This window comes from Oncorhynchus tshawytscha, linkage group LG21 (genome assembly GCF_018296145.1).
Source record: "Oncorhynchus tshawytscha isolate Ot180627B linkage group LG21, Otsh_v2.0, whole genome shotgun sequence".
NCBI classification, from domain to species: Eukaryota; Metazoa; Chordata; class Actinopteri; order Salmoniformes; family Salmonidae; genus Oncorhynchus; species Oncorhynchus tshawytscha.
Window position 1 is genome coordinate 27,789,399 of NC_056449.1, and position 27,738 is coordinate 27,817,136.

The window sequence follows — 27,738 nt, forward strand, 5'->3', positions numbered from 1 at the left end:
AGTGTGGCCCAGCCAGAGCCCGGACATGAACTCGATCAAACATCTCTGGAGAGACCTGAAAATAGCTGTGCAGCAACACTCCCCATCCAACCTGACAGAGCTTGAGAATAACTGCAGAGAAAAATGCCAAAGGTACTTTAACAAAGTACTGGGTAAAGGGTCTGAATACTTATGTAAATGTGATATTTCAGTTTTTTGTTTTGTATAAATTTGCAATAATTTCTAAAAACCTGTTTATACTTTGTCATTATGGGGTATTGTGTGTAGATTGATGAGGGGGGAAAAATATTGAATACATTTTAGAATAAGGCTGTAATGTAACAAAATGTGGAAAAAGTTAAGGGGTCTGAATACTTTCCGAATGCACTGTATCTGGGAACTGTTTTCCCTCATCATATGACCAGGAAATGCTCTAGGTCCGAAATATTGTCTATAGGTATCATTGTCAAGAAAAACTCTTTATGACTGTATTTGGGTCCACCATGGGCCCAGTAGCGATGTCAAGAGTTCCATGATATCATTGACTCACAGAGAGGCACAATGACGGAATCCCATTGGTTCAAGGGAAGCTGTACACAGCACCCCCTATCCGTCATGAAGGGAGTTTTACCTTTGATTTGTCTTCAGTACGCAACACTGTATTGGATCTCCAGTGTGCAAATTCACACTGTCATATGAACCCCAATCAGACTTCCTCTGAACGGGCATGGGGGAAAACGGCATGTCACTGTGAACCAATTAGCAACTGGCTAACAGGAGTCTTGGTTCCATCCAACAGAGGAAGAGATGTGTTGCTAACGACCAGGTCCTACTGCTGTTAGTCTTCTGATACCGGACCAAACCTCCACAAACATTCTCCTTCTGAAGAAACCTACAACGTCTGGGGTCAACTTTCTACTGTGACAAAGACATGTACCCCATATGCCGTTCCAGTTCCAGTTTCAACCAGGCATTACATACTGTTGTTAATACACATCTTCTTTTTTTTTACTCCTCAGCTTAGTATCCGAGGTCCAAGCAAACATCAGCTGTGCACATCATCAACGTTTGCCCCAATGTTATTTTCTTTGAAAGCTAACTACTCCTAACACACTCAACCGTTCACTCCCCTTCCTGACTGACTCCATTCCTCTTCATTGGCCTTCCGCCAACTCAATCCACCTTGTTTTAAGGTGTACTCTTATTCTACGAAACTCCTACTTGTCCTCTCCACTGTTGCGAGTGATTTTGTATTTCTCCAGGAAGTCTGCATGTTTCTGTCTGAGAATCTCTGTCTGCTTCTTAAACCCGTTCACTCTGCAAATCAAAATGAAGAAATCAGGTCCAGTCTCAAGTATATCCTACAAACAAATCATATTAATACATACTCGATGCAAGGTTGATAATTACCACTACCGTAACTAGAACAGTGTAGTAACACATGTAATAAAGACTTATAACACGTTTGAATTCTCACACACCTTGCCCTTTCTTTGGACTCGTTGTAGATCTGTGTGATGACCCTGTCCTTTTCATCCATGAAGTTGTTATGGACTGACTCCAACTTTCTGTGTGACCGGAAGACAGAGAGACCTGTCAGACAACAGACTTGCACACAGTGGAATATCGTTGCCAGTTCAATTGGTATTTTGATTATTATTCATGTTTTATTATTCCGTACTAGTACAAATAGTCATACCAGGAAAAGTTGAATCTCTACAAACAATAAAAGTGCTTTCAAGTCATTGTGCCAAAACACAGATTACTAGATATATGACAGCACAACCTGGGTCTGAGCCAGGGGCACCTGTGCCTACAAAACAGACAGTTATTGGAGTCTACAGACCATTTAGTCTAGACTATGAATGAGTAAAAACATAGTAATAGCAGTAATAGTCAAATGTCACATTTTGGCACATTACTCAGAAATGCATTTGAGTGACAGAAGTGTGATTCCTTTCCTTGAACGTGACAGAAGTCCTGCATTTCATATTTAATTATGTGCTGAGTGTACATACATACATACAGTTTTAATGTCCAAGTATCAGTTTCACTCTGGTCTTTTCCCATATTACCTGAAGAGAACGTGAGCGCTGATGCTCAGGCCCATGATGTTACCTAAAGAGAACGTGAGCGCTTATGCTCAGGCCCATGATGTTACCTAAAGAGAACGTGAGCGCTTATGCTCAGGCCCATGATGTTACCTGAAGAGAACGTGAGCGCTTATGCTCAGGCCCATGATGTTACCTAAAGAGAACGTGAGCGCTTATGCTCAGGCCCATGATGTTACCTAAAGAGAACGTGAGCGCTTATGCTCAGGCCCATGATGTTACCTGAAGAGAACGTGAGCGCTTATGCTCAGGCCCATGATGTTACCTGAAGAGAACGTGAGCGCTTATGCTCAGGCCCATGATGTTACCTGAAGAGAGAGCGCTTATGCTCAGGCCCATGATGTTACCTGAAGAGAACGTGAGCAGGCCCATGATGTTACCTATGCTCAGGCCCATGATGTTACCTAAAGAGAACGTGAGCGCTTATGCTCAGGCCCATGATGTTACCTAAAGAAGAGAATGTGAGCGCTTATGCTCAGGCCCATGATGTTACCTGAAGAGAACGTGAGCGCTTATGCTCAGGCCCATGATGTTACCTAAAGAGAACGTGAGCGCTTATGCTCAGGCCCATGATGTTACCTAAAAAGAGAACGTGAGCGCTGATGCTCAGGCCCATGATGTTACCTAAAGAAGAGAACGTGAGCGCTGATGCTCAGGCCCATGATGTTACCTAAAAAGAGAACGTGAGCGCTGATGCTCAGGCCCATGATGTTACCTAAAGAAGAGAACGTGAGCGCTGATGCTCAGGCCCATGATGTTACCTAAAGAAGAGAACGTGAGCGCTGATGCTCAGGCCCATGATGTTACCTAAAGAAGAGAACGTGAGCGCTGATGCTCAGGCCCATGATGTTACCTAAAGAAGAGAACGTGAGCGCTGATGCTCAGGCCCATGATGAGCATACAGTAGCTAACTATTCTGAAGTTCCTCTTCCTCTTCCTCTCCCACTCCTCTGCTGTGGTCTCCTGAGGCTGAGAGTGTTTGAACTGATCCCAGTAGCGCATACTCTCCTGAGCTTCCGCCCTGAGAGAGGTAGACAGAGAGAGAGAAAGGGGGAAAAACTCTTGAGATTTGTGTATGAACTCACACAGGGCTGTTTGTGCGTGTGTCAAATAAAATATAATTCTATTGGTCACATACATATATTTAGCAGATGTTATTGTGGGTGTAGCGAAATGCATGTGTTCCTAGCTCCAACACTGCAGTAATATCTAACAATACACACACATCTAAAAAGTAAAAGAATGGAACTAAGAAATATTAGGTTGAGCAATTTCACAGTCCAGATTATATATACAGTAAATCAAATCAAGTCAAAAGTTTGGACACACAATCTCATTCAACGTTTTTTATTGTTTGTACTTTTCTACATTGTAGAATAATAGTGAAGACGTAAAAACACATATGGAATCCTGTAGTAACCAGAAAAGTGTTAAACAAATCAAAATATATTTTATATTTGAAATTCTTCAAAGTAGCCACCCTTTGCCTTGATGACAGCTTTGCACACTCTTGGCATTCTCTCAACCAGCTTCATGAGGTAGTCATCTGAAATGCATTTCAATTAATAGGTGTGCCTTGTTAAAAGTTCATTTCTGGAATTTCTTTCCTTCTTAATGCATTTGAGCCAATCAGTTGTGCTGTGACAAGGTAGGGGTGGTATACAGAAGATAGCATCTGTGAATGTATTGTAATGTTTTTAAAATGGTATAAACTGCCTTAATTTTGCTGGACTTCAGGAAGAGCAGCTGCTGCCTTGGCAGGACCTAATGGGGATCCATAATAAAAACAAATACAGTATATACAGCGCCGTGAAAAGGTATTTGCACCCTTTCTAATTTTCTCTACTTTTGCATATTTTTGATACTAAATGTTATCAGAATTTCAACTAAAACCTCATTTAGATAAAGGGAACCTGAGTTTACAAATAAACAAAAGTGATACTTGTTTTATTTATTTACTTAACAAAGTTGTGCAACACCTGATTCCCCTGTGTGAAAAAGTAATTTCCCCCCACCTTCAGCTGCAATGACTCCAACCAAATACTTCCCATAGTTGTTGATCAGTCTCTAACATCGCTGTGGAGGAATATTAGCCCACTCTTGCATGCAGAACTGCTTTAACTCAATGACATATGTGGGTTTTCAAGCATGAACTGCTTGTTTCAAGTCCTGCCACAAATTCTCAATTGGGATTAGGTCTGGACTTTGAATAGGCAATTCCAAAACTTCAAATGTGTTTATTTTTTAGCCATTTTTATGTAGAACCATTGTCTTGCTGCATGACCCAGCTGTCCTTCAGCTTCAGCTCACAGACAGATGGCCTGACATTCTGGCCTGACATTCTCCTGTAGAATTCTCTGATACAGAGCAGAATGTATGGTTCCTTCTATTAAGGCAAGTCGTCCAGGTCCTGAGGCAGGAAAGCATCAAAGCATCACACTACCACCAACACCATGCTTGACCATTTGTATGAGCTTCTTACTGTGGAATGCAGTGTTTGGTTTTCACCAGCCATAATGGGACACGTGTGTGTGTGTGTGTGTGTGTGTGTATGCATGGGTTAGTTCCTGCTTGCTTGAGTGTGTGCACATTTGTTTATGTACCTGGGGTTGTATGTGGAGGTGGGTCTGAAGGCCTGTCCCCCGGTGTAAGGGTGCCGTTGCCGCAGGTCGTACTCTCTCCTGGACACCTCCTTACTCAGCACCCTGTAGGCCTCGTTCAGCTCCACAAACTGGCCATGCAGCACCGGGTTAGACGGGTCACTGTCTGGGTGCATCTGGTAGAGAGACAGGGGGCAGTGAGGATTAGTGATGAAAAATCAGTAGATACCATCACACTGTTGAATGGTCCCGCTGTTTCAGTCGGTGCTAAATGGATTTGTGTACACTACATTTGAGCAGTCAGGATGAGGATTTGGACAAACCAGGGTTACTACTGTACATGCATACATACAGATAGATATAAATGTACTGTGTTACAAACTGCAGAAAACTCATGTACTGACATAATACAACACACACACACACAATACAAATATGTACTGGTAAATATACTGTACATCCCAGTTAACATAGAGATCCTCACAACACCAAAACAAACAGTACAACAGTGAGCTCCAAAAGTATTGGGACAGTGACACAGTTGTTGTTTTGGCTCTGTACTCCAGCACTTTGGATTTGAAATGATACGTGAGTATGAGCCCGTCAGCTTTAATTTGAGGGTATTTTCATCCATATCGGGTGAACCGCTTAGAAATTACAGCACTTTTTATACATAGTCCCCCCCATATTAGGGGACCAAAAGTATTGGGACAAATTCACTTATTTGTTTATTAAAGTAATCAAAAGTTTAGTATTTGGTCCCATATTCCTAGCGCGCAATGATTACATCTCGCTTGTGACTATCATTTTGTAAGAACAGTGTCTCTTCTACATTAATGTGGATGTTACCATGATTACAGGCGGTCCTGAATGAATCGTGAATAATGATTAGTGAGAAAGTTAGATACACAAATATCATAACACCCCCAAAAAATGCTAACATCCCCTGTTATTGTAATGGTGAGAGGTTAGCATGTCTTGGAGGTATGATATTTGTGTGTCTAACTTTCTCACTCATCATTACTCATGATTCATTCAGGATAATCCATAATCATGGTAGCAACCACATTAATATAGTGTTTAGAAACATATTCTATTCCTATTTACAATAAAAGTGACTCCAAAATGACAATACATTATTTACCATTAATTTCAATTGGGCACAAAATGATCTGAAACACAACCAAAACAAACAGCAATAGCATCCAACAAGTTTGTAGAGTCACAAACTTGATGTAATCATGTGCTTGGAATATGAGACCAAATACTAAATTTGACAACTTTAAAAGACATAAGTGAATTTGTCCCAATATTTTTGGGCCCCTAAAATGGGGTTACTATGTACAATATATGCTGTAATTTCTAAAAGGTTCAACCAATATGGATGAAAATGCACATTAACCTCATAGTCACTGTATCATTTTAAATTCAAAGTGTTGGAGTACAGTGCCAAAACAAAACATGTCACTGTCCGAATACTTTTGGAGCTCCCTGTATATTTATTCATGAACACAGTGGGAATGTGATGTTGGAAGATAGAAAAATACTGTGGAAGAGTGCACTCGTGTGGTCGGTGAGAGAAGCTGCAATTCCTTATAAACCATAATTGCATGCAACAATAAACCCTAAATATGTGCTGCTTAAATCATGTGCCTTTTATGAATTATTTAAAGTAGTATTTAAAGCTTTTAGTTGATAGGTTAGGAGATTGTCGTACCTTTTTTGATTTATCGAAAAATGCATTCTTGATTTGCTCCAGTGTGGCATCAGGTTTTACACCAAGAAGGTCGTAGTGGTTAAATGCCGCTCTGCAATGAGACACAATGAATGCTAATTATACAGGACAACAACACACAGTACTGGGACCACATACAGTACAGTATTGGGACCTTGGACTCAACAATGCCTAACAGACCACAATCATCAGCATACTAGTGTAAGTACAGTGTAACTAGACAAGTGTCAAATGCACACAAACACACTACCATGCACATTGTATAGCTGTGCACAAAGGTAAATACTGTAGAAGGAGAGAGCATACCTGTGCACAGAGCTCTGAAAGAGCAGGCGCAGTCCGCTCTTGCAGCACCATAGACAGCTCTGACAAAGACGCAACTGGGCCTCCAACTGCATGGTGGGAAGTATTGTTGCCTATAGAGTTTACAAAACAAATTACCTACGGAGGAGAAAAGACATAGGACAATATCAGTAGTGGCAAGTATAAAAACTATATCTAGGGATGAGTTATCAATCACATGCCTATTACATCAAAGACAGTTACAAATACTTTCCCCATATAATGTGATAATAGGGTGCCGTTGTCACATATACCGTTCAGTCAGTAGGATGTCATTGAAAAGATAGTGGTCAGCAACAGGACAAAGAGGAGAGTCCACTCAGTCACTGCAACACAAAAAGAGCAAAGAGGGCGTCATATATTTTGCAGGCTTTGAGCATAGACAACATAGCCAGTCTTTTTTTTACTTGATAAATATAGTCAACATAGCTAGTCTTTTTTTTTACTTGATAAATATAGTCAACATAGCCAGTCTTTTTTTTACTTGATAAATATAGTCAACATAGCCAGTCTTTTTTTTACTTGATAAATATAGTCAACATAGCTAGTCTTTTTTTTACTTGATAAATATAGTCAACATAGCTAGTCTTTTTTATTACTTGATAAATAGTCAACATAGCTAGTCTTTTTTTTTACTTGATAAATATAGTCAACATAGCCAGTCTTTTTTTTACTTGATAAATATAGTCAACATAGCTAGTCTTTTTTTTACTTGATAAATATAGTCAACATAGCTAGTCTTTTTTATTACTTGATAAATAGTCAACATAGCTAGTCCCTTGAATCTTTCCACTGAGATTGACGCTGGCCAATTTAAAATTAGAAGAGTTTGAAGACACTGTAGTCACAGCATGAATACAACAACAGTTCAGTCATTATCTACAGTAATTCACAGCAAGTTACACGTTGTCCTGTCCCTTGCAAATCAACTAACTAGTTACTCAATTGATTATGTTTTGAACATTTGTTAGCTGTCCTGGCTAGTTAACGTTAGCTAGTGTGGAGAAGCATTAAACAAACTTGATAGTATCTGTAGCTATCCACTTGTGGACATAACTGGCGACCCAGTTAACTTACTTTATGCATATATATTTAGTTATTATCGGTCGAAATTGTACAGTCAACACACAGTGTACTCTAGTTAGCATGGCTAGCTAGCTAACTAGGTAGAATTTAGCCAGTAGTAGCTAACGTTAGCTAGCTAAATCAACTAAAGAGACTGTTGACCTATGATTTCATGTGGCAAAAACACACTAGTATTTTAACAAAAGACAGAATCAAGGGTAAAGAAGCACAGACGTACCAAAAAACGACATTTTCTTCGTTTCATAACCAAAAAAATAATGGGAACGGGTTGTTACATAAGTGTCTTTTACAGAGTGCAGTGCTGCTGTCTGCAACATTGTTGTCTGGGTAGGGTAGTTTTCAGTAAGGGACGCTGTAGGAAAAATGTTTTACAACGGAAAACACATGTGTTCCTATTTGACAAATTCAGGACGATAGTGCCCAGCTTCATTCCCTTTCTAAACGTTTTTTCCATACTGAGCACGACCATACGCTACCAAACGTTTTTTATTTTGAAGGTTAACCCTTTCATGCCTTTCCATTCTCTACAAGAGATGCATCAAGTGGATTGTTTTTTCTTGCTAACAGCAATTATCTACATTAAATCAAAAGTCTTTTCAATAACGTATTGGGGAAACGTGTTGTTCAGTACAAACTGTTACGCAACGTAGTAAATGTTCAAGCGAACTGAACACAACTTTGCTGTGAGAGTGGGCAAGGCTGACCTGATTGTTATGACCCTCTATCCCCAAAACCACTTCCTGGACTTACTTTTGTTGAAACTTGAGACCACACACTTGTGTCTCTCACCGACTGTTTTTGAACATGTTTATGACTTTATGACTTTACGTGTAACTAAAGCTCAAGGCTTTAGTTCAGTCAGCGCCGACTCCAGAAATTGTAACGAAACATGTTCGTTATTCAGGCTTGACTTTACTTGTTTATGCTAGAGCAGTGGAGCGAACTGTATGTGGTAAGCATCTTTATAACTAGATCTATTTTTGTGTATGTTACCTTGTCAGGACAAGGTGTTGTTTATTTCAAACAGTTACACGAATATTGACAAGAAACTGATTTAACATCTCCATAGAGGAACTCTGGAGCTCTGTCAGAGTGACCATCGGGTTCTTGGTCACTTCCCTGAACAAGGCCCTTCTCTCCCGATCGATCAGTTTGGCTGGGAGGCCAGCTCTAGGAAGAGTCTTGGTGTTTCCAAAATTCTTACATTTAAGAATGATCGAGGCCACTTTGTTCTTCGGGATCTTCAAAGCTGCAGTTGTTTTTTTGGTACCCTTCCCCAGATCTTTGCCTCACACAATCCTGTCCCAGAGCTCCACTGACAATTCCTTCGACCTCATGGCTTGGTTTTTGATCTGACATGCACTGTCAACTGTGGGACCTTATATAGACAGGTGTGTGCCTTTCCAAATCATGTCCAAGCAATGTAATTTACCACAGGTGGACTCCAATCAAGTTGTAGAAACATCTCAAGGATGATCAATGGAAACAGGATGTACCTGAGCTCAATTTCAAGTCTCATAGCAAAGGGTCTGAATACTCACATTGTAGATTGATGAAGAACATTTTTAATGTAATCCATTTTAGAATGAGCCTGTAACTTATCAACATGTGGAAAAAGTCAAGGGGTCTGAATACTTTCTGAATGCACTGTATGTGAAATCTAATGGAACTGAGAGTCATGATGAAGGGCTACTACCAAGCCAGTTTACTAGCTATTCAGTTTAAAGCAGCTCCTTAGCTACAGTTTTCTCCCAATATTGGACTCTTGTAATTTCGGGAACATTTTATAAACCGATTCAGCCCAAAAATTAATTCAAATACTTTTCCTGCATGGGACACACTGTTTCCACAACACTTTGAAAAGTTATTTTTGTAGCAGGTTGGGAGAGCATTTTCGCTAACCATTTTCCTAACATTAGTCTCCTAACCTGCTATGAAAAAGTCACTTCGGAATCGGAATGCCATGAAAAGCATCACATTTCAGTCAGTCAACTTCGGTACTCCCGCGACTTTGGTTGAAGGATCTACAATCACGCCTGACGAGCCCGATGAAATCAGTGCCTCGCTGGAAGCCCCACCTTCCACAAGTGAAAAATGTGAGGCTGGGATTTATTCCTTCAATTATTCCGCTCTTCACCTCGGTGTGAACAGGAATGATTCACACTACTAAGCAAACAATTGGAAAACAAGACTGTGTTACGTTGCGCCAACAAAACTTTCCCCTAGTGGTAGAGCGTGCTCACCCCCTGGACATTGTGTGCTGAAGGTTGTACTTGTTCTCCTAATTTTCTAACCTCAAACCATTTGTTATTCTTCAATTTACTGTTGTAATTAGTAAAAGGACTAAGAAAACAAGCGAGACGACGATGGCTAAGCCGGGTTTGGGGACGAGATCATGCCTCCAGTCATGTGGTTATAGCATTTCTCTGAAAGATACTCACAATCTATATGTAGTTTCTCTTAGTTTGGAGTGCGTTGAAACTGCCCTCCCTTGAACCAGTCCGTGTGCATATTGCCACGTACTACATACACACTCCCTGGAAAGACATGTAGCAATCTTGGGGAAGCTAGGAATTTCAGATGGCAACTTTCCAGTACCTCGGTTGGGACCATGGTCAGAGCAAATGTCTTGTCTGCCTGGCTATGGGGTATGCGGTGTCTGCTCACTGTTGCCAGTTACGGGAGGCTACTAGAAGAGAGAGGGTGGTTAGATTCGGTGGGTACCCCCCCACCGCCTGTCTACCTCGGTCAAGCACCACTTGCCTCTCTTCCCAGAATTTTTGATGAAGGGTCCGGTCCCAACTTGGTGATTCGGTTTTACGTGGAATGCAACCTGGCCAAGATAAAGCAAAGCAGTGCGACACAAACAACAACACAGAGTTATTTGGACTATTTACAGATGGGCTATGTACAGGTGCAATGATCTGTGAGCTGCTCTGACAGCTGGTGCTTAAAGTTAGTGAGGGAGATATGAGTCTCCAGCTTCAGTGTTTTTTACAATTCGCTCTAGTCATTGGCAACAGAGAACTGGAAGGAAAGGCGGCCAAATGAGGAATTGGGGGTGACCAGTGAAATATACCTGCTGGTGCGCGTGCTACGGGTGGGTGCTGCTATGGTGACCAGTGAGCTGAGATAAGGTGGGGCTTTTCCTAGCCTAGACTTACAGATGGCTTGGAGCCAGTGAGTTTGGCGACGAATATGAAGCGAGGGCCAGCCAACGAGAGCATAAAGGTCGCAGTGGTGGGTAGTATATGGGGCTTTGGTGACAAAACGGATGGCACTGTGATAGACTGCATCCAATTTGCTGAGTAGGGTATTGGAGGCTATTTTGTAAATGACATCGCCGAAGTCAAGGATCGGTAGGATAGTCAGTTTTACGAGGGTATGTTTTGCAGCATGAGTGAAGGATGCTTTGTTGCAAAATAGGAAGCCGATTCTAGATTTAATTTTGGATTAGAGATGCTTAAAGTGAGTCTGGAAGGAGAGTTTACAGTCTAACCAGACACCTAGGTATTTGTAGAAGTCCACATATTCTAAGTCAGAACCGTCCAGAGTAGTGATGCTAGACAAGTGGGCAGGTGCGGGCAGTGATCGGTTGAAGAGCATGTATTTAGTTTTACTTGCATTTATGAGCAATTGGAGGCCACGGAAGGAGTGTTGTATGGCATTGAAGCTCGTCTGGAGGTTAAATAACACAGGGCCAGAAGTATGCAGAATGGTGTCGTCTGGATCAGAGAATCACCAGCAGCAAGAGCGACATCATTGATGTATACAGAGAAAAGAGTCGGCCTGAGAATTGAACCCTGTGGCACCCCCATAGAGACTGCCAGAAGTCCGGACAACAGGCCCTCCGATTTGACACACTGAACTCTGTCTGAGAAGTAGGAGAAGCAGTCATTTGAGAAACCAAGTCTGTTGTGTCTGCCGATAAGAATGTGGTGATTGACAGAGTCGAAAGACTTGGCCAGGTCAATGAATATGGCTGCACGGTATTGTCTTTTATCGATGGCGGTTATGATATCATTTAGGACCTTGAGCGTGGCTGAGGTGCACCCATGACCAGCTCGGAAACCAGATTGCATAGCGGAGAAGGTACGGTGGGATTCGAAATGGTCGGTGATCTGTTTGTTAACTTGGCTTTCGACGACCTTAAAAAGGCAGGGTAGGATAGATATAGGTCTGTAGCAGTTTGGGTCAAGAGTGTGCCCCCCTTTGAAGAGGGGGATCACCGCAGCAGCTTTCCAATCTTTGGGGATCTCAGATGATACGAAAGAGAGGTTGAACAGGTTAATAATAGGGGTTGCAACAATTGCAGTGGATAATTTTAGAAAGAGAGGGTCCAGATTGTCTTGCCCGGCTGATTTGTAGGGGTCCAGATTTTGTAGCTCTTTCAGAACATCAGCTATCTGGATTTGGGTGAAGGAGAAATGGGGAGGCTTGGGCAAGTTGCTGTGGGGGGTGCAGGGCTGTTGACCGGGGTAGGGGTAGCCAGGTGGAAAGCATGGCCAGCCGTAGAAAAATGCTTATTGAAATTCTCAATTATCGTGAATGTATTGGTGGTGACAGTGGTTCCTAGCCTCAGTGCAGTGGGCTGCTGGGAGGAGGTGCTCTTATTCTCCATGGACTTTACAGTGTCCCAGAAGTTTTTGGAGTTTGTGCTACAGGATGCAAATTTCTGTTTGAAAAAGCTAGCCTTTGCTTTCCTAACTGCCAGTGTATATTGGTTCCCTGAAAAGTTGCATATCACGGGGGCTATTCGATGCTAATGCAGTAAGCCACAGGATTTTTGTGTTGGTCAAGGGCAGTCAAGTCTGGAGTGAACCAAGGGCTATATCTGTTCCCGGTTATACATTTTTTGAACGGGGCATGCCTATTTAAGATGGTGAGGAAAGCACTTTTAAAGAATAACCAGGCATTCTCTACTGACGGAATGAGGTCAATATCCTTCCAGGATACCCGAGGCAGGTCGATCAGAAAGGCCTGCTCGCTGAAGTGTTTTAGGGAGCGTTTGACAGTGATGAGGGGTGGTCGTTTTACCGCAGACCCATTGCGGACGCAGGCAATGAGGCATTGATCACTGAGATCGTTGAGTACTGCATAGCGTGCTAACCAGGCTGGATAACTCACATTGGCAAGCTAGCTATTAATAGCTATTCCTGCCTCCCCATGGTGGAGTTGCTTGGGTAGCTGTCTTGTCGAGTATACGTTGTGTTAAGTCGCTTGGTTATTCTAAACGGAACATGCTGTGGCCAAAGAGGCTAGCTAGCATGCTTAACTTCCGGGAGTGAAACCTGCTAGCTTTCACCTGGCTTTATGGCAACGCCATTCTTATTTTCAGTTCCTGGAGTTGGGGGGAGTGAAGGAAACAGGGTTTGCGTGCACCTCTGATGAAGAAGCAGCCCCCCCCCCAGTACTTGGCTGGGGTGACTCCCGGAGCGAGGGTCCTTGACACGGGTCTGAGTGAACAGTGCGCCCATCAGCAAAAACATGAACTCTTCTCACATAAATGGCTTATTACTGGAATTCATTGCTAATTCCTGCCTGTAGCTCACTAGTCCCTATGAAGTGTCTAGTGGTACAGGTTATGGGCTCCATAGGTGATTAGTTGTTGGTAGTGGACTTGAGGGAACGAGCAGGGTTGGACATGACCTCGCTATTATCCCACACGCAGTCTCTATGGTTCATATTAACCTCCGAATGAGCCGTCTGTCTCCAGTTTAACACTTTTCGTCCCTGGGAATTAGATTAATTTACAAATCGGCCCTTTCTGTTACAACCGAAGGTGTCAGTTTATCAGAGCTGTCTGTCCCATTCCCAGCTATTTTACAAAGTGCTTTGTCACCAGTACCTATGACTGGTCGGTAGGTTAACCTCCATGATAAGTTCCCTGCGTCTATTTTTAATGTGTGCTATTTTTAATGTGTGCGGCCCAGCGCTGGGTGCCAGCTGGTTACCGGTACACATCTTACCACCTAAACCGAGTGAGCCTACTTGTGACAATAGTACCCCCAAGTGGCATGGCCAATCAGGATACATCACTGATCGCCGAAGCACGTGTGCCCAGAGTGGACCGGGCTGTAAGCAAACCTTGGCAGATTAAACACATTTCAACTGAGTTCCACAGTGTTCACGGGTGTTAAGTGTTGTCTCCCGTATGTGAGTTCGATGAAACATGTTCAGGCACACGGTTGTCAAGAGTGGTGGAAATGGAAGAATGTAATGTAATGGGTACAGGCTACAATTTGTTGTGAGTCCCCCACACTTTTGCGGCTTCATCACATCTACAGTTCCCGAGGCCTCAGTGCTCGTTTTGAGGGACGAAATATCCTCCTGTTTCCAGAAGCAAGCAGTCCGAGTGGTTGCTATGTCAAAGATCCAGGACTGCTGGTACAGCTGATATTCCTGGTTACGAAAAGGGACGGGACTTTGCGTCCCATTCTAGGCCTACAAGCACCTCGGAGTCTACAAATTCAGAATGCTATTACAGCGATTGGCTGGTGGCGGGGGAGTCAAGGGGAAGGCAGTGTTGCACACAACCATGCTACTGTCCCGTATTTAGTCTCTAGGCTTCATAAGAAACCAGAAAAAAAGCTGTCTGACTCCATCTCAGCGCATTCCGTTTCTGAGTCTTTAGCTAGACTCACTCGCTTATCACACGTTTCTATCCCCACGGAGGGTGGGGTTTGCTGTACAATGGTAACTCGATTCAGGGGGTAGGGACACTGATGTCAATTACCCCGAGTATCTGGCACTCAGGCACTTCCCCATGTTTTTGTCAGGCTGGCTTGTGCTGGTCAGAAGCGAAAATATGTCAGTGGTGGCTTGCATCAACCTCCTTTTTTTGTACAATTTTATTTGAGTTTTCTTAAAAAAACATACTTAAACAAAGACAATAGACAACTTAACATTTACGTAAATACATTTCTACAAACATTGATGACATCACACTTGCTCAGATCAAATCAAATGTTGTGCTGAATACAACAGGTGTAGTAGACCTTACAGTGAAATGCTTACTTATGAGCCCCTAACCAAATGTGCAGTTTATTTTAAAAAATATGGATAAGAGATAAAAGTAACAAGTAATCAAAGAGCAGCAGTAAAAAATAACAATATATACAGGGGGTTGCCAGTACAGAGTCAATGGGCAGAGGCACCGGATAGTTGAGGTAGTATGTACATGTAGATAGCTATTAAAGTGACAATGCATAGATGACAACAGAGAGTGGCAGCGGTGTGGAGAGTGGAGGGAGGCCATGCAAATAGTCTGGGTAGCCATTTGACTAGATGTTCAGGAGTCTTATGGCTTGGGGATAGAAGTTGTTTATCTTATATGCATAGTCACTTTAACTATACATTCATGTACATACTTCCTAAATTGGCCCGACCAACCAGTGCGGGCTATCTGCATTGTGTCCCACCACCCGCCAACCCCACTTTTTACGCTTCTGATACTCTCTGTTCATCATATATGCATAGTCACTTTAACAATACCTACATGTACATACTACCTCAATAAGCCTGACTAACAGGTGTCTGTATATAGCCTTGCTACTCTTTTTTCAAATGTCTTTATACTGTTGTTTTTATTTCTTTACTTACCTACACACACACACACACACACACACACACACACCTTTTTTTCCACACCATTGGTTAGAGCCTGTAAGTAAGCATTTCACTGTAAGGTCTACACCTGTTGTATTCGGCGCATGTGACAAATTAACTTTGATTGGATTTGATTTGATTTGTTTAGAAGCCTCTTGGACCTAGACTTGGCGCTCCGGTACCGCTTGCCGGGTGGTAGCAGAGAGAACAGTATATGACTAGGGTGGCTGGAGTCTTTGACAATTTTTAGGGCCTTCCTCTGACACACCCTGGTATAGAGGTCCTGGATGGCAGGAAGCTTGGCCCCAGTCATGTACTGGACCGTTTGCACTGCCCTCTGTAGTGCCTTGCCGTCGGAGGCCGAGCAGTTGCCATAACAGGCAGTGATGCAACCAGTCAGGATGCTCTCCATGGTGCAGCTGTAGAACCTTTTGAGGATCCGAGGACCCAAATCTTTTCAATCTCCCGAGGGAGAATAGGGAGAATAGGTTTTGTCATGCCCACTTCACGACTGTCTTGGTGTGCTTGAACCATGTTAGTTTGTTGGTGATGTGGACACCAAGGAACTTGAAGCTCTCAACCTGCTCCACTGCAGCCCTGTCGATGAGAATGGGGACGCACTCGGTCCTCTTTTTCCTGTAGTTCACAATCATCTCCTTTGTCTTGATCACGTTGAGGGAGAGGTTGTTGTCTTGGCATCACACGGCCACGTCTCTGACTTCCTCCCTATAGGCCGTCTCGTTGTTGTCGGTGATCAGGCTTACTGCTGTTGTATCATCGACAAACTTAATGATGGTGTTGGAGTCATGCCTGGCCGTGCAGTCATGAGTGAACAGGGAGTACAGGAGAGGGCTGAGCATGCACCACTGAAGGGCTCCTGTGTTGAGGATCAGTGTGGCGGATGTGTTGTTACCTACCCTCACCACCTGGGGGTGACCCGTCAGGAAGTCCAGGATCCAGTTGTAGATGGAGGTGTTTAGTCCCAGGGTCCTTAGCTTACTGATGAGCTTTGAGGGCACTATGGTGTTGAACGCTGAGCTGTAGTCAACGAATAGCATTCTCACATAGGTGTTCCTTTTCTCCAGGTGGGAAACGGCAGTGTGGAGTGCAATAGAGATTGCATCATCTGTGGATCTGTTGGGCGGTATGCGAATTGGAGTAGGTCTAGGGTTTCTGAGATGATGGTGTTGATGTGAGCCATGACCAACCTTTCAAAGCACTTCATGGCTACAGTCATGAGTGCTACGGGTCGGTTGTCATTTAGGCAGGTTACCTTAGGGTTCTTGGGCACAGGTACTATGGTGGTCTGCTAAAAACATGTTGGTAGTACAGACTCGGACAGGGAGATGTTGAATATGTCAGTGAAGACACTTGCTAGTTGGTCAGCGCATGCTCACAGGACACGTCCCGGTAATCCGTCTTGCCCTGCAGCCTTGTGAATGTTGACCTGTCTAAAGGTCTTACTCATATCGGCTGCGGAGAGCATGATCACACAGTCTTCCGGTACAGCTGGTGCTCTCATGCATGTGTCAGTGTTATTTGCCTCGAAGCGAGCATAGAAGTAGTTTAGCTCGTCTGGTAGGCTCGTGTTACTGGGCAGCTCTCGGCTGTGCTTCCCTTTGTAGTCTGTAATGGTTTGCAAACCCTGCAACATCTGACGAGTGTCAGATCCGGTGTAGTACGACTCGATCTTAGTCCTGTATTGATGCTTTGCCTGTTTGATGGTTTGTCGGAGGGCATAGCGGGATTTCTTATAAGCTTCCTTGAAAGCAGCAGCTCTAGCCTTTAGCTCAGTGCGGATTCTGCCTGTAATCCATGGCTTCTGGTTGGGGTATGTATGCACAGTCACTGTGAGGACGACGTCATCGATTAACTTATTGATGAAGCCAATGATAGATGTGGTGTACTCTTCAATGCCATTGGAGGAATCCCGGAACATATTCCAGGCTGTGCTAGCAAAACAATCCTGTAGCTTAGCATCTGCTTTATCTGACCATTTTTCTATTGATCTAGACACTGGTGCTTCCTGCTTTAATTTTTGCTTGTAAGCAGGAATGGTCAGATTTGCCAAATGGAGTGCAAGGGAGAGCTTTGTATGCGGCTCTGTGTGTGGAGGTCTTTTCCCTCTGGTTGCACATTTAACATGGTGATAGAAATTTGGTAAAACTGATTTAAGTTTCCCTGCATTAAAGTCTAAGGCTACTAAGAGCGCCGCCTCTGGGTGAGCATTTTCTTGTTTGCTTATGGCGGAATACAGCTCTTTCAGTGCTATCTTAGTGCCAACCTCTGACTGAGGTGGTATGTAAACAGCTACGAAGAATACAGATGAGAACTCTCTCGGTAGGTAGTGTGGTCTACAGCTTATCATGATATACTCAACCTCAGGCGAGCAATAGCTCGAGACTTCCTTAGATATAGTGTACCTGCTGTTATTTACAAAAATACATAGTCCACCACCCCTTGTCTTACCAGACGCCACTGTTCTGTCCTGCCGGTACATCGTATAACCAGCCACCTCTATGTTGATATTGTCGTCCTTCAGCCACGACTCTGTGAAGCATAAGATGTTACAGTTTTTAATGTCCTGTTGGTAGTTTAATCTTCCCCGTAACTCGTCGATTTTATTGTCCAAAGATTGCATGTTTGCAAGCAGAATTGAGGGTAGTGGGGGTTTATTCGATCGCCTCCGACTTCTCAGAAGGCAGCCTGCTCTCCGGGCATCTCTTTCTCCGCCTCCTCTTCATGCAGATCACGGGGGTCGGGGCCTGTTCCCGAGGGAGCCATATATCCTCCGCCTTGGGCTCGTCAGAGTCGTAAAAAAAAAATAGATTCTGCTAGTCTGTGGTGAGTAACCGCAGTCCTGATGTCTAGAAGTTATTTTTGGTAAAAAAATCTAATATTTTCTAATATTTTATGCCATATGGCTTCAAATTGTACTATTTTGTTTCTCTCTGTAGCCCAATAATGCATTTGAGTCATCCACTTTAAATGAAAGAGGGTCATTTGATTTCCAGTTTTTACACATTCTTTAAAAATAATGGACAAGGAAAGTACGGTCCAGCGACCCCATTGGGTATCTCACAGCACCCTCATATTCCATGTCTGAAATATGCAGGTATATGGATTAAAAGTACATTTATATTGTAGCATTTCTGACAGACAACTTTCTAACTCTACCCATACCTTTTGGACTTTATAGCACTCCCAGAAGGCATGAATCTTTACACTTAAGACATGACTCTGCCGCTGTGCTGTAGAATTTGTGAATTTTGTCTCTTGTATAATACATTCTGTACATTACTTTATACTGGATTAAGAGTACATTTTTGTCAACCATAATTTTGTCAGTTATTATGTTCCAACACTCCCTCCATCTTGTGCCAATATCACTTATTTTTAGATCTTGGATCCAATCGTTTTTTCTAAGACATTGTCAGTATTTGAGTCAGCTTTCTGCAAGGTTATAAATATCTTACCTATCATATGAGTATCCTTTTCAGACTCAAATATAATTCTCAACTTTGTTCTGATGTACAAAAGATTTCAGGAAAAAAAAGTCATGATATAAAACTTTTAAGTTGCGTGTATTTGAAAGTGTTTACATCGGTCAGTCCAAAATGGCTTTTTATTTCAGTCATGGAAATCATTTTATTTCCTATTAGCAAGTCATTTACAGTTTCTATTCCTTTAGTTTTCCATGTGGGACAATTTATCTGTGAATTCTGAAAAGCTATCCAAGGATTGTTCCATAGGGGAATGTTTTTTGGGAGTGATATTGGTTCTTGTAGAATCTGTTTCACGTTTTTCCATATTGTTATAGTGTTCTTAACTATGAAATTTCTAATGTTCTCAGCTTTATCCTTTGAAAACAGACACATGAAAAGATGATGGGGATGAGAATGCACATCTTCACCCATTGTTCCTCTCTGGTGCATTTAACAATATTTCAAAAATAAAAGCCCTGGGTGGCGAGTTGATACAATTAGGTTAAAGGTTAAAACCAATCTAAGACTTAGGGATATGTAGAGGTTTATTCTACCTGTAAGATTTATGGGAAGATTGTTCCATTTAATTAGATCTGCTCTTATGTTGAGTAATGGGATGATGTTATCTTTATATATTTGTTGTTTGTTGTCAGTTGTTCCTGCATCCTAAGTATTTCATATTTTTTGTGGTCCACTTAAAGGATTGCTGTAGATCATGAGTTATTATTTTTCCTTTTACCAAATGCCATTATTTCATTTTTTTCCATGTTAATTTTATATCCTGGAATTTTAGAGTATTCCAACAATATTTTTGAACGAGGGGGTCATTGAGTTTAATATTAGTAGGGTTTAATATCAGATATAATAATAATAATATCAGTCTGCAAATAAATGTTGTTTATATTCTTGTTTACGTATACTAATTTCCTCAACTTTGTTGACCTGTTATGTTTGGGTCCTGTTAATTCTTTCTGCAAGTGGTTCAATTGCCAGTGCAAACAGAATGGGGGAGAGAGGACATCCCTGTCTTGTGCCTCTTTCTAAAGCAATTTCATCAGATAATGTATAATTAGTGTATATTTTTGTTTTAAGATATTTATATAAAATATTTCAGATGGAAAGTTGATTGCTTCCAAAGTTTTGAATAGAAAAGGCCATTCAAGAGGTTCGAAAGCCCTTTTGGCATCAACAGCCATTATTGATAAATCTACATCTTGTTTTAGCATATTGTATTATACTTTTCTCATATTTGTTTGTGTGTCACGTTCGTTGAATGGAGGAGACCAAGGCGCAGCGTGATGTGAATACATTCTTCAATTTATTAACGAAGAAACACTAAACAAACTATACAAAACAAACGTGATGTTATATATAAACAATTGCAGACACAGGCAACCAGTGGCGTGCCGTGGGCCTGGGCCTTCAGTGAGGTCCTACACAGTCCCACCCGAATTAATCCACCTCTTATTACCATCATTATGATGCCATGGCTCTGGACACTATTCCACCAATAAGTCCTTTTCTATCGACATGGAGGCTAATGCTGAAAGCCGAGTCTGTCCAGTAGCATTTCTGGAATACGTTTTGATTCGATTTAAGGCCGAGAATGACCGCTCGAGAGAAGCCGTGGACACAGGGATAGTCACTGTCACACATGCCAATGTGTAAAGTTACCCCATGTCCTCATTCAGATTTTTCTGCTTAACGAAATCAAGAAGATCAGAGGGACTTTTCCCTTCAAAATCAGTCATAGCATACATTACAGTCAGTTCTGTTTTTAGCTTGGATAGGTCGAACAGTGTTCCGTGACTCTCTGTTAAGCTGGAGAAGGCTGTTTGTGGCAATTTTTTCCGGTAGGTCTGAAAGTGCTGGGGGTCCAGGAGGGAGAGAAACATTCATTTTTCGTGGTCTTGAAACCTGTGTCGTATCTGGCAAAGAATGTTGTCCAGAATATTGCTGTGGAGTTGTTGGTAGTATGTGCGAGGGTCTCCTTGTGCTGGGCCTCTGCGTGCGCTGGGTGAACTTGAGATGCGCGCTGTGTCATCGTAGATTTGACTGAACCTGCGCCTCTCTCGCTCAATTGTAATAATAGGCATTCCCGCAGTACAGTTTGCAGTGCTTCTCGGAGCCTGTGAGCCATTGATAGCGCTCGTAGTTGGAACTTTGAAAGTGGCCAACAAACCCCTTTCCCGCCTGTGACAGGCTTTGTAGCGTCTGTCTCGGGCGACCTCTCCTTACAATGTCTAACTTTTCTTGAAAAGTTCGTCTTGAGAATGGCGTTATAATTATATCCTCGACCAAATCGATATCTTCTCCTCCTTCCGCCATTGTGGGTTGAAAAAACAGCTTAGTAGTACGCAAATTCATTCATTTATCAAATTCAATTTCCTAGTTCTGAGGTTCTGCATAGACCTGCCTCTCAATATTGGTAATCCAATCAAAAGACGTACACGCACTACGCCTGCTAGCTGGCTCCTGTGTAACACTGGAGCCAGCCAGCAGGCGTACAATAGCCAACTCTAAAGCTGATTGGTTGACACTAAATTTTCATTTCCATTCACTTTAAGCTACAAGCGCCCGCACTGTTGATTCTGAAGGCCTGGGGGCAGATTTTAGACCCCTGGCAACACATGATGGCTGAATAGGATTGGATAAAAGATCTAACATAAAGACCAGTGTCACACCCTGGTCTTAGTATTCTGTGTTTTCTTTATTATTTTGGTCAGGCCAGGGTGTGACATGGGTTTATTTTGTGGTGTGTTTTAGTATTGGGGTTTTTCGTAGGATTTGGGATTGTGGCTTAGTGGGGTTTTCTAGCATAGTCTATGGCTGTCTGAATTGGTTCTCAATCAGAGGCAGGTGATTATCGTTGTCTCTGATTGGGAACCATATTTAGGCAGCCATATTCTTTGAGTGTTTCGTGGGTGATTGTTCCTGTCTCTGTGTTTGTTGTCACCAGAATGGCTGTATAGGTTTTCACGTTCCGTTTGTTGTTTTTGTATTGTTCGTTTTTCATCGTTATTAAATATGTATCAAGAATACCACGCTGCATTTTGGTCCGACTCTCTTTCGACGGAAGAAAACCGTAACAGAATCACCCACCACAACAGGACCAAGCAGCGTGGTGACAGGCAGCGGCAGGAGGAGCAGCGATCACAGGACTTCTGGACTTGGGAGGAGATATTAGACGGAAAGGGACCCTGGGCACAGCCTGGAGAATATCGCTGCCCCAAAGAAGAACTGGAGGCGGCGAAAGCGGAGAGGCCCTGGTATGAGGAGGCAGCACGGCGACGCGGATGGAAGCCCGAGAGTCAGCCCCAAAAATTTCTTGGGGGGGGCTCACAGGGAGTATGGCTACGCCAGGTAGGAGACCTGCGCAAACTTCCTGTGCTTACCGGGGGGCTAGAGAGACCGGGCAGGCACCGTGTTATGCTGTGGTGTGCACGCTGTCTCCAGTGCGGGTGCATAGCCCGGTTTGGTACATACCAGCTCCTCGTATCGTCCGGGCTAGAGTGGGCATCGAGCCAGGTAAGGTTGGGCAGGCTCGGTGCTCAAGAGCTCCAGTGCGCCTGCACGGTCCGGTCTATCCAGTACCACCTCCACGCACCAGCCCTCCGGTGGCAGCTCCCCGCACCAGGCTTCCTGTGTGTGTCCTCGGCCCAGTACCACCAGTGCCAGCAGGGTAGGCAACAAATCGTCTGTCACACCTGATCCTCAATACTGGGGCCCCTCAGGGGTGTGTACTTAGTCCACCTCCTGTAATCCCTGTTCATCCACGACTGCGTAGTCAAACGTCACTCCAAACACCATCACTAAGTTTGTGACAACACAACAGTGGTAGGCCTGATCACCGACAACGATGAGACAGCCTTTAGGGAGGAGGTCAGAGAACTGGCAGTGTGGTGCCAGGACAACAACCTCTCCCTCTATGTGAGCAAGACAAAGGAGCTGATCGTGGACTATAGGAAAAGGCGGGCCAAACATTAAGGCACCCATTAACATCAACGGGGCTGTAGTGGAGCGGGTCGAGAGTTTCAAGTTCCTTGGTGTCCAAATCACCAACGATCTATCATGGTCCAAACACACCAAGACAGACGTGAAGAGGGCACTACAAATCATTTTCCCCCTCAGGAGACTGAACAGATTTGGCATGGGTCCCCAGATCCTCAAAAGGATAATTATACAGATGCACCATCGGGAGCATCCTGACCGGTTGCATCACTGCCTGGTATGACAACTGCTCGGCATCTGACGTAAGGCGCTACAGAGGGTAGTGCGTACGGCCCAGTACATCACTGGGGCCAAGCTTCCTGCTATCCAGGACCTATATAATAGGCGTGTCAGAGGAAAGCCCATAAAATTGTCAGAGACTCCAGTCCCCCAAGTCATTGACTGTTTTCTCTGCTACCGCAGCGCCAGGTCTATAACCAAAAGGCTCCTTAACAGCTTCTACCGCCAAGCCATAACACTGCTGAACAATTAATAAAAATGGCCACCGGACTATTACATTGACCCACTATTTATTTGTTTTGTACACTGCTGCTACTCGCTGTTTATTATCTATGCATGGTCACTTCACCTACATGTACAAATTACCTCTAATCTGTACCCCCACACACTGACTCGGTATCGGTACCCCCTGTATATAGCCTCATTATTGTCATGTTATTAGGTTACTTTTTATAATTTTTTACTTTAGTTTATTTGGCAAATATTTAAATATTTACAAATATAAACTCTTCTTGAACTGCACTGTTGGTTAAGGGCTTGTAAGTAAGCATTTCATGGTAAGGTCTACACTTGTTGCGCAGATGACAAATAAAGTTTGATTTGATTTGAAAATACATTCACCTTGCCACTATACAGCGGGTGAGTGCAAGCATTTCCTGGGACTGTGCCTCAAAACCTAATGTCTACCTGGCCCACCACTCCACCCTTGACTTGAACAGCCTCCCAACTTTTGTCAGGACACTAAAGGACGTCACCCTCAACCACAGCCCCAGCACCTCACACAAGAGCAACAGACACCCCGCCCAGACCAGCGAGACCCCCTCCCGAAGGACCTGCACCGAGAGACCCCTCGCCAAGAGGACCTGCACCCAGACCACAGCTTCACCAACCACACCCCGACCAGCTGAGACCAACCCAACCCCGTCACACCCTATATAGGCCCTCCCAGATCAGACCCATGCCCCTTCTGCCCCCCATGTCCCTCGTCCCTGCAGCAAGGACCTCAGCATGACAGCTGCACATATGCCCAGGCCGTGAGCATAGCAACAGGCCCAATCCCCACTAATGCACCCCCCCAAGCTCCATCCTGTGACCTAAGAGTTATGTATCAGATGCTCAACATGCTCTGCTCACACCTACTGTGATGGTCCTGGCCTAAACCACACAAAAAAACACTAGACACTATGGAACACAAAGCTCTTACTATCTCATCCTGGAATATACAAGGTCTTAGGTCACCTGCCTTTGGCCTAAAGAGCAGGAACGCAGACTTTATCAAAGAAATTGGAAATACAGACATTCTCATCCTACAAGAAACATGGTATAGAGGAGAAAGACCCACTGGTTGCCCTCTAGATTACAGAGAGCTGGTAGTCCCATCCATCAAACTACCAGGTGTGAAACAGGGAAGAGACTCAGGGGGTATGCTAATTTTGCATAGTGCAGACCTAACCCAGTCTATTAAATTTGTCAAAACAGGAACATTTTACATCTGGCTAGAAATTAATAAGGAAATGATCTCAACAGAGAAAAATGTCCTCATGTGTGCTACCTACAGTATATCCCCTCAATAGAATCCCCATACTTTATCAATGACAGCTTCTCCATCCTAGAGGGGGAGATCAACAATTTCCAGGCCCAGGGATATGTATTAGTCTGTGGCAATTTAAATGTCAGAACTGGACAAGAACCTGACAACCTCAGCACACAGGGGAACAAACACCTACCTGGAGGTGACAACATTCCCTCCCCCATATGCCCCCCTAGACACAACTATGACAAAACAACCAACAAAAATGGGTTACAACTCCTGCCGCTCTGTCACACGCTGGGTCTGTACATAGTCAATGGCTTCAAGTTGACTCCTATGGTAGGTACACCTATAGTTCATCCATTGACAGTAGTACTGTAGATTACATTATCACCTCAACCCAGAGTCTCTCAGAGCGTTCACAGTCAGCCCACTAACACCCCTATCAGATCACAGCAAAATCACAGTCTTCCTGAACAGAGCAATACTCAATCATGAGACATCAATGCTAAAGGAACTACATAATATTAAGAAATGCTATAGATGCAAGGAAAGTAGTGTAGAAATCACCTGAAAAAGAATTAGGCAATGACAAATTCATCCTTTTTAGACAACTTTTTATATATTTTTTATTTAAGGCCTGAGGCCTTTTGCCTTTTGGTAGGTTGTCATTGTAAATAAGAATGTGATCTTAACGGACTTTCCCAGTTAAATAAAGGTTAAATAAATACTTTGTTTATCCATTTCACTTGCTTTGGCAATGTAAACATGTGTTTACATTGCCAAAGCCCCTTGAATTGAATTGAATTGAGAGAGGGAGGGAGGGAGGGGGTAGAGAGAAATAGAGAAAGAGGAGAGAGAGCACAGAGTGGGGGAGAGAGTGAAACTGAATCACAAGAACACTCTGACTCACTCATGTTTAGCAGTGGTGTAAAGTGTTTCAGTAAAAATGCTTTAAAGTACTATTTAAGTAGTTTTTTGGGGTATCTGTACTTAACTATTTATATTTTTGACAACTTTTAATTTTACTTCACTACATTCATAAAGAAAACAATGTACAGTTTTTACTCCATACATTTTCCCTGACAGCCAAAGTACTCGTTACATTTTTTATGTTTAGCAGGACAGGATAATGGCCAAATTCACACATTTATCAAGAGAACATCCCTGATCATCCCTATTGCCTCTGATCTGGCGGACTCACTAAACACAAATGCTTTGTTTGTAAATGATGTCTGAGTGTTAGAGTGTGCCCCTGGCTATCAGTCAATTAAAAATGCAAGAAAATGGTGATGTCTGGATTGCTTAATAAAGAAATTACTTTTACTTTCAATTACATTTACTTTTGATACTTAAGTATATTTAAAACCAAATAGTTTTAGACTTTTACTGACTTTCACATTCACTTTTACTTGAGTCATTTTCTATTAAGGTATCTTTACTTTTACTCAAATATGACAATTGGATAGTTTTTCCACCGCTGATGTTAAGGCAATGCAGAAGATTTATATTTTGAGTGGGGAAAGTCCACTGGCATGAGATGGGCCAGCTATGGCGGACTACATACCTCTGCCAGGGGGAGCTCAGTGTAAAAGGACGACGTCTCTACATCCAGGTACATGGGGACGGACTGGGATTCTGCACAGCTGCACAAAGACAGAGAGACAGGAAACTGTCAACACTAAACAACGCTACAGCCACACCCCTGCAGCTTGACCCTCACACTCACTACAATGTATGCAACACACCGGTCAATACTAAGGCCCAGAGTTTTCCCTGATGGTCCATTCATGCTACTAGGGCCCAGAGTTTTCCCTTGATGGTCCGTGCACATTACTAGGGCCCAGAGTTTTTCATTGATGGTTCATGCACAGTGGTAGGGCCAGAGTTTTTCCTGATGACCGATGCACAGTACTAGGGACCAGAGTTTTTCCTGATGGTCCATGCACAGTACTAGGGCCCAGAGTTTTTCTTGATGGTCGATGCACAGTACTAGGGACCAGAGTTTTTCCTGACCAAATGACATGGAATACCCTAAAGTATTTCCTGTTGATATGTAGGCCTCAGTGTATAAACATGACCTGTAGGTTCTAGTGTTGTCATCAGTGACAGTGTTGCACCAGGAGGCCAGCCTAAGGGAGAGGGTGACAATGACCCCTCCAGATACAGGCTCAGGGTCAGGAAGGCAGAGAACAAGGTGCTGGAAAAGGAATACAATAATAGCATAGGTGACAGTGAACAAGTGGAAACATTGTCATTTGACATAAACTGTTATAACTATGTAATAGTAGTTAGCCCATAACACATAGAATGCATTGCACCATTTTATATTTCATAATGGTCATGATTATTATTATCAGGTTGTTTATGTAATTTATGTTTAATTTGTATAATTGTTTTTTGAAATAATAATAAATATAATACGCCTACTTTATGTGCTATTGATTAACTATTTCAAAGCCCATGTAAACTGCATTCACTTGTCATGCCGTCCCTGGAGATAGATGATGCTTCGCCAGCCCTGAACTGCGCCGTACATCACCGTGAAAACCCGACAAAAGTAGCGAACCGGCTAGCAGCCGGTGGGCCCCATTGTTGTACCACCAAGTGTGAAATCTCACCCGGTTCCCAAGTGACTTCGGTTCAATTCTCCGTCCTCCATGAACCCGTGGTGAAATGCGCACAAACTGAGCCGTTGAGCGCAAGCGGGACAACCACCATCAACCCGAACAGGACTGACAGGGTGTGTGGGTTGCGCAGTGAGCCACCAACAGTCGCCGATCAAGTTCCATAGTCCAAAAGATCGATCAGAACTAAGTAAATACAGAATATCTTCAGGCAGTGCCTAGCCGTTTATTCGGTGTTATCTGGAATTATTAAACCACCATCTGTCAAACTTCCAAAAGAAATCACCGGATATTTAAAGCACAGCCTGCATGATGGCTGGCAATCCGTTATACAATTCTCCCCTAACAAATGTGCCAGTGACGCACTAGCAATCAACACATACCGGAGCACTGGCCAACTGGCC

At 43.2% G+C, this 27,738-nt stretch overlaps 1 protein-coding gene across 4 annotated transcripts; it reads right to left on the bottom strand.

Annotated features, from left to right (window-relative positions):
- Positions 1–27,668, bottom strand: dnajc4 (DnaJ (Hsp40) homolog, subfamily C, member 4). Of its 4 annotated transcripts, XM_024383307.2 has the most exons (10): positions 27,329–27,668; positions 26,456–26,907; positions 26,275–26,353; positions 7,022–7,093; positions 6,732–6,866; positions 6,408–6,498; positions 4,694–4,866; positions 2,944–3,111; positions 1,461–1,547; positions 1–1,296 (listed from the first exon to the last, which is right to left on the bottom strand). In XM_024383307.2, exons 5-10 carry the CDS (start codon positions 6,821–6,823, stop codon positions 1,197–1,199), a joined length of 711 nt encoding a protein of 236 aa, XP_024239075.1. In that variant the 5' UTR covers positions 6,824–6,866; positions 7,022–7,093; positions 26,275–26,353; positions 26,456–26,907; positions 27,329–27,668; the 3' UTR covers positions 1–1,196. The 4 variants fall into 4 exon arrangements, with proteins under 4 accessions (XP_024239075.1, XP_024239076.1, XP_042159207.1 ...); XM_024383308.2 differs by lacking the exon at positions 26,456–26,907; XM_042303273.1 differs by lacking the exons at positions 26,275–26,353; positions 26,456–26,907; positions 27,329–27,668 and adding an exon at positions 17,931–17,949.
- Between the last annotated feature and the right edge of the window lie 70 nt (positions 27,669–27,738).

Bases quoted from the DNA above. Each gene is read 5' to 3' on its own strand.
- dnajc4 (XM_024383308.2), bottom strand. From the start codon at position 6,823: ATGCAGTTGGAGGCCCAGTTGCGTCTTTGTCAGAGCTGTCTATGGTGC. The intron at 4,867-6,407 runs GTACGACAATCT...TCTCTCTACCAG, and splicing joins TTTTCGATAAATCAAAAAAG to ATGCACCCAGACAGTGACCC. The intron at 1,548-2,943 runs GTAACATCATGG...CCGGTCACACAG, and splicing joins GCTCACGTTCTCTTCTTTAG to AAAGTTGGAGTCAGTCCATA.